The 7,694-nt window shown below is 36.4% G+C and overlaps 1 protein-coding gene across 1 annotated transcript; it reads right to left on the reverse strand.

Moving 5' to 3' along the window:
- Positions 1-4,141: 4,141 nt before the first annotated feature.
- Positions 4,142-7,191, reverse strand: LOC149299856 (protocadherin-20-like). The gene is made up of 2 exons (XM_089485920.1): positions 7,144-7,191; positions 4,142-6,778 (listed from the first exon to the last, which is right to left on the reverse strand). Exons 1-2 carry the CDS (start codon positions 7,189-7,191, stop codon positions 4,142-4,144), a joined length of 2,685 nt encoding a protein of 894 aa, XP_089342046.1.
- Between the last annotated feature and the right edge of the window lie 503 nt (positions 7,192-7,694).

Raw genomic sequence — 7,694 nt, forward strand, 5'->3', positions numbered from 1 at the left:
AAAAAGACAATGTCTTCAAATATGAGCGCATCCTTCTTGACCCTATTTCACTAATGCTGGTTAGTAAAAAAAAAATTTTTTAGTAAAAGGGGATTTGTCACTACACTCAAATCCCATTGAAATCATATTCCTAATTCCCAAAAAACAAAAATAAACACCAAAAATAATATTTTTTAATGGATCTTGCATCTGGTAAGAGTCTGAAAGAAACAGTGAAGTTTTTCTTGACTGTTGAATAATCTTTTATATTAATATGCACAGTCATGCATGAAGAGATTCAAACAATTAAATACCTTACAATATGATGATCTCTATCTGCATAGGACTTTCTCCCTGTTCTGATGGGTAGAGCCAGGTGCTGAATGTACAGGTGCCAGCAGTTTTTACAGGTTTTCATGCTGCAGCAAGAGCTTATGGTAAGGTACCGCAAATAGTAATACTGTCCTATTGATGTTAAAAAATGCACCAGTTACTTGTGAAAAGCTTAATTTGTTGAACAAGCAACTGTAGGGAAAAAACTGTGACCTTTCACCATGAAAAAATGATTATTAAGGGATTTTTTGGAAAAACCAAAGCAATACGCAAACAATATTAGATGTTGGGTATCTGCCCAGTTTTCTTCTTTGGTGGCAATTAGTGTTGAGTTGAAAGATGATGATATAGTTTGTATGTGGATCATTTGAAGCAGCTGCAAGATTAAATAGAAGTTGTTTCTGTGACCTGTTGGATATGGATATTACAGTCTGGGTGGTGGATCCATTTGCAGCGAATGCTGATGATGATGACGTTACATTGCAAGAACTGCTCATCGAACTATAGAGTGATATAGAAGCCCAAACATTTATTTTTTTGAGTAAAAAAAGTGTCCACAGCTTTGGCATTCCCCATCTCATACTTGGTACAATCAAGTTTCAGTCTGGTGAGTTTTTTGTTACACAAATGTGCAGTCACCCTTATCCCTGCAATAGAACCTACATACAAAAAAAATTCATCTGTTCACCAATTGTAAGTGTATATTGTACGCATTCTATAAATAAAAACATATATTCTATTCATAAGCCAAGTGTGTAAGTGGCAAATGGTAATGGGACCTGGAGAAGGGGCCACAGGAAAAAAAAAAAGTTGAAAATGAACCACAAGTGAAAACAAGTTGAGAACCACTGCTTCAGATAATGACTGTGCACAGATTACTTTTAAAAGAAAAAATAATCAACTTTTCCCCTAAATGCCTTAAAAAAGGATGACGACACATACATACATCACTTCATACAAAATTTCTGAACTGCTGCGTCTGTAGACATAAGGCAAATTCTTATTTTGGCTACCTATAACTATAGGGTAGCTGCTGGAAAGTCCTTAAAGGAAGTCTAGAAAACAGACTGTGAGAATGCACACCCCAATGTCATTATCATTAATGGCATTGTTGCCTACTTAACTGTTTCTTATTATCAGATCTATCAATTATTTGTATATTGTATCTAAGTATTTTATTTTTACAGAGCTTCACTGCTTTTTTGATCCATTAGCTTGCTTAAGTGGCTAGCTAGCATTATGACAAAAATGCCCACGTGGTTCATTGTTGAAACCTTCCACTAGAGGAGAGAGTATTGGTAGCCCATAAGCACTTGAATCCATGTTCAATAGCCTGCACATTATAAAAAAAAATTGGCATTACTGTATCTTTCGGCAAGAAATACCCTCTATATTTTACTATGTTATTAATACAAAACGTGCCTTAAGTAGTTTAATGCAATCTAGCATATCAACGAATTCCTAACTTATCTTAAAACAAAATATATTCATATTCATGTACTAGTAATAGATGCAAACTGGGTGGTCAGAGAATCTCATTTTGTGACTTGAACCTACAGCACTGCATCTATAAAAGCACAAATGTCTCATACAGATCATAAAACCAACCTTTTAAAATACGTACTCTTATTTAAGACGCATAACACAGAAGTAGATTAACTTTTGTCAGCCATGCAGAACGCACAGAATAGATATTGTCACCGAGCACCAGTCGGGTGACTGAACGTTCCTATGCAATGTGCTACGCTTACACCAATGTATTTGTGATTGCAACAGATTTTTAGTATTTTAGTTAGTGCTTTGGTACATAATAGAATGGCTTCTTTCCACCAACCGCTTCTTTCTATGGACATTTAGCAGCTCTGAAGGTTGAAAATTTCCTTCTGAGTTTATTTTATTAAAAGTACCAAAAAATGTGCACAGTACAGCACAGCACAGAAATAAAAAGAAAAGCAAATTAAATTCATAAGAAGATTAAGTGCAGAAACTAATAATAGCCACATTAGTAAAGGAGGTTCCAGACCAGTGAAGTTTATAGTCTGATTGTAGGCTTTATCGAAATTGGTCCATGCTTCGACTGGGCCGAATTCATTAATTTGCAATGTGTGTTATATTACCTACAAAGAAATGATAGTATTCTATAACCCACATACAGAGCAGGTTTGAAAGCAGCAGGTTTAACAAATGGTATGCGTTTGCATAGATTGCTAAAGATATCACACATGAGTGGAGGTTCAATGGAAACCAATTAAAATCCATTTTGTACATAATGAGCTAATACCAAAAGGCATAAACAAATACATCTAATTTTCAAAATTCATACTAAAACAACGAGGACTTGCTACAGCTAGTGGAATTCTTTAAATAATTCACATAATAGGTGTTATGAAAATATATAGCTTTAATTTAAAGACATATAAACACTTTTGGTACAGTACAGACATAATGCTGAAAATATACATTAATCTTAAAACACTTGCTGTTGCCCATTAGTTAACTGTTTAACTGTTAGAAAGACAACTCTGACACTCTGGAACTCAAAGTGTTAAAGAATACCAAATGCACTGTACTATTTGTTGATTTGACTAATTTGGACTACATATGGGTTAACATAACCCAATCCAATGATTACTAGACATGACTTGGTTTGGTTGTTTTAATATGTAAAAATCCAGAAAACACCAGAAAACTGGAATTTCGGGTGAAAAATCTGCTTATTTCTTACCAAAGATAAAACACAAAATTAATGTGATTCAAAATATTCCACTATAACCACAAGTATTTGCTTCAAATCTATTGAAGCATAACCAAAATATCTGAAAACATATATATTTTACCGAAACAAAATTATTATTAGCCTTTTTAAGCTATTTACAGGAATAGCTAAACAGATGTGGGCTACAACTCCCATTAAACATATCAAGCAATTTTAATCAAATGCTATCTGTGTCTAATGGTATCTGTTCACATATCCTAGAGAAAGAAACTGTTTATCAATATAATATTAATATATAGCAGTAAATGTGCAAAGGAAACAAAAAAAAGGAATAATTTATACATTTTATATATAAAAACATTGAGACTAACTGAATGTGAAAGCGTACAAGGATCAACATTCTGTTATCCAATAAATGTATATATCAATCATAAAATAAGTCATGTTTTAAGATTTTTTTTTACTGAATATATAAAATATTTTGGGGAAAAATATAAACCATGATCTGCAAAGATAAAATTTCCTTATACTTTCTACCAACTAAAGCCTTTAATAAATTGCATTTTCTATTAAAACCTTTCTACTTAGTAACTTTAAACCAAGTTAGGATACATTCAGTCTATTTAAAGTACCTTTCTTTTTTCTTCAGTCTTTTTTTGTTCAAAAAATATTACTATACAAGAATAACAAATATGACCAGAAAACAGGAAAAATATATTCTGCTTTTGAATATTTTTAGACTACTTTTGGGCCCTCTGCTGGATAATACTTTAAAACGTAATCGTGTTGTAATACACAAAAAGGCTCAACTTACATTTTTTTTTGGAATCTGTGTTTGCTCACTTATATAAGACATACACTGAATATCAATACCGAAAAGATCCTCACTTTAGTCGTTGGTACTGGTTTTACATGTATGTATATGTACATTTTAAAAAAATATTTACAAGTTTGTAAGAATTGTTGCTTTAATTATAAAAGCTATTTACATATATATTACTATAGGGTATAAATTAGTGGTCCTTCATTGTAACCATGGTCAACACATTGTGTTATTTATAATTTTATCCTCCAAAATATGGCAGATTGTGTGTCAGAGAGAGACAAAAAATATTAAATATTAGAAATTTCAATGGGCTTCTTTTCTAGCAGGTGGAAGTCAATTTTCCCATTTAATGGGATTTGAACTTCCAGGTTTTCATTTGTTCTGTGGTGCTTTTTCCCATTTCGTATGCAAATGTACATGCCCATTAAAGTCACTAAAACAACTGAGCCTAAGCACAGTATAGAGAGAGTTACCAGCGTAGGTATGCAAGAATCAGATTCCATTTTTTTCTGAGTGGGCTGTATAGCAATTTGCGGTTCCTTTTCTTCAATATTAATATCAGGTTCCTTTCTCAGTAAACTTTCAATATAACTTTCATTACTTACTGTATCGTTTACAAATAGATTCACCATAACAGTAGTAAAGAGGGGTTCAGGGTAACCATGGTCGCTAACTTTCACCAATAACCTGTACAGGCCGCAGTCATTTCTCATGAGAGTCTCTTCCAAGGTAATATTTCCAGTTTTAGGGTCAATTCGAAACGATTCTGGACGAGGCCCTCTCCTTCCTATTATGCTATAAGCTATAACAGCATTCATTCCTGTGTCTTTATCGACGGCGTAAACCTCTGTGACAGGCGAGCCAGGCAAAGTTGATGGGAGCACAAGCAGATAAGACGTGTTAGACTGAGGGAACAGGACCAAGGGAGGGTTGTCATTTACATCCAGAAGAAGGATGGTAATTTTTGCAGTAGACGATAAGGTTGGGTCTCCACCATCAACAGCTTCAACCCACAAAGTATAAGAACTCTGTTGTTCTCTGTCCAGTGAAACTTTGGCTCGCAGGAGTCCTTTTCCAGTATCAATGACAAATATATCACTCCCATTTACTATGGAAAGGGCAATCCATCCATTTTGTCCAGAGTCAGCATCTGTGACGCTGATTACTCCAATCTCGCCAAAACCTGGGAAATTTTCAGGGACAAAAAAACTGAAATCTCTGCTGATGAATCGTGGACTGTTGTCATTTTTGTCTAGTACAGTAACATATACTGTGGCTACTGATTCTTTTGGGGGTGAGCCAGAATCTCTTGCTTTAACAGTGAACCTGTATTTTTCTTTCTCCTCTCTATCTAACATTGTGGAAACAGAAAGTATTCCAGTTACTTTGTCTAAAGAAAAATAAGACGGGGCATCAGCTCCCAAAAAGTATGAAACCTGACCTCTCTCTCCACTGTCAACATCAGTAGCATGCAGTTTGACTAAAAATGCATTGGGTGAATTGTTTTCCTCAATGGTTACCTCTACGGAGGATTGAGTAAAAACCGGCGGATTGTCATTCTCATCCAAAATCTGAATTCTTATAAACTTTTTTACATGACTGCCATCCGGGCTTACAGCAACCACTGCTATATTATATAGCTGTTTTACTTCATAGTCTAACTTATTTACAGTTTCAAGAAGATACTCATTTGTATACGGCTTGTATGCAGACAACTGAAAAGGTCCTTCTCCTTCCAGGTAGCAATCTACTTGGTATTTTTCATCTGGATCTTTTATAGTAAAAAATGCAATAGGTGAATTGACAGGCTCTAGTTCCTTCAGATAAACAATACCATTTTCTTCATTAGCTATGTAACGTGGTATGACTTCAGGTGGCCTAAATGTGACTTTAATTACGGAAATAAATACAGACATTACAGCTGGGATACAGCCTGGGCCATTGGCTAGCACAGTCAGTTTATGCAGTTGGATTGTACTGCCATCTATCTTCTCAGAAAGGGTTATCTTTCCTGAGGTTTCATCAAGATTAAACTGATCCTTTGAGGACTGTGGAACTCTTTCGCTAAAGGAGTAAGTAACCTGAGCATTAGAGCCTAAATCTTTGTCCTCAGCATGTACTGTAGCTACAGCTGCTCCAATGCTTGAGTTCCCAGGAAGAGTTACATTTATATGAGACTCATGAAATTGTGGGCAGTTGTCATTCACATCACTAACAAGAATTGTAAGTGTGGCTGACCCCGAAAGTGGTGGATTTCCACCATCTTCAGCAATAATAATTGTTTGATATTCTGATTTTTCTTCTCTGTCCAGAAGACCCATAATAATAAGGTAAGGTGTCCTTTCCCCACTCTCGTTCTCCTCAACATCTAATGTAAATAAACCATGGTAGTCCACCAACCTATAAGTCTGGACCCCATTCACCCCCCCATCAGGGTCATACGCAGGATGCTCTATCACTAGTCTTGTGTTAATAGGAGCATTTTCTGGTACTGAAATATAAATCTGTGCCACAGGGAATTGTGGAGCATTGTCATTTACATCGATTATTGCAATTTTTACTTTGATGAGCCTGAAATATTCCTGAGGCAAAATGATGACATCCAGGAGAAGGACACAATCCTGAAGACCAAGACTTTGTGGGCACAGGGTCTCTCGGTCCAGTTCCTCTGCAGATGTGTAAAGCTCTCCAGTTCTGTTGTTGAGCATCGCATACTTCCCACCGAGCCCTTTAGATGCCAGGCTGAATGAAAGAGGAGGATCAGTAAAAGAACCCAGCTGCAAGTCCTGCACAATGTTCCCAATCAGCACCCCCTTGGGTAATCCTTCATGTAGAGTGTATAGCAATTCCGATGCTCTGCCTGAGTTGGCTGCGCTGGCTGTGGGTCCACGGAAATTAGTGATCGCAAACAGAAACAACAAGTGCTGTGCAAGAGAAGAAACACACAAATGATGTGTATATTAAAATACAGGGTACTGATGACATTATATATATATAGTAAATGAGTGTGCTAAATTCAGTTAGGTACTCGAGGGGTTAAAACAATTCCAGTCCTACATGACGTTTTCATTGAGACCCTAAGCATGCAGTTTAACCACATATTTTCACTAACCTCATCCAGTTCATTGTAGTAACGTTTACACCCCCCCTGTTATTGCAAATGCCACATCTAGCAATATTTCGTGACACTTAGAGGTTCCTATGGAATTTAGACACAGCATAAAAATATTCTGCACGTTTTTATTTCGTTACAAGTTATAGTGAGAGTCATTTTAGTGATGTAACCTACCTGAGCTTTTATAAGCCAGAGCCTGATCGGAGTGCTTTGCTGCCCCATATCCAGTTCAGGAGGCTTGTTGCCCCTAGCAGAAGCCAGATATCTCCTCCCGTGTATGGTGGGATCGTGTCATTCCCTTGGTAGTTTAATCCCTATGAAACTGCAGTCATTTAGTTGGTGGTGCTAGCGATCCAGGCACTCCCTCTCTGCTCATGCAAATCTCTGGACAGCCTCAGCCAATAGCCACGGACGCATCAATTAACAAAGTGCTGAAATGGGAAGGACCTTTGCTGTCTGTTGCTGGTATGCAAAGTGCTCCAACCCCTCTCCTCATTTCTACACAAGGTGGAAGTCACAGCAACTTTTCCTGATTGCAATATAAAAAAAAAAAACATTGAACGATGACTCGAGAATTCTAATTTACAATCCTTTCCTTCATGGTTAGATATGGAGGCGTTGAGTATACAGGGCTGAACTGTACAAAGCACAGATGCTAACTTTTGCTAGTGTTTTAGATGGCAATAAGTGCTTCACATATTTACCCCCTTGTGGGTAAATATACA

This window comes from Sceloporus occidentalis, unplaced genomic scaffold (genome assembly GCF_023333645.1).
Source record: "Sceloporus occidentalis isolate IW3139 unplaced genomic scaffold, rSceOcc1.0.p SCAF_27, whole genome shotgun sequence".
Classification (NCBI taxonomy): Eukaryota; Metazoa; Chordata; class Lepidosauria; order Squamata; family Phrynosomatidae; genus Sceloporus; species Sceloporus occidentalis.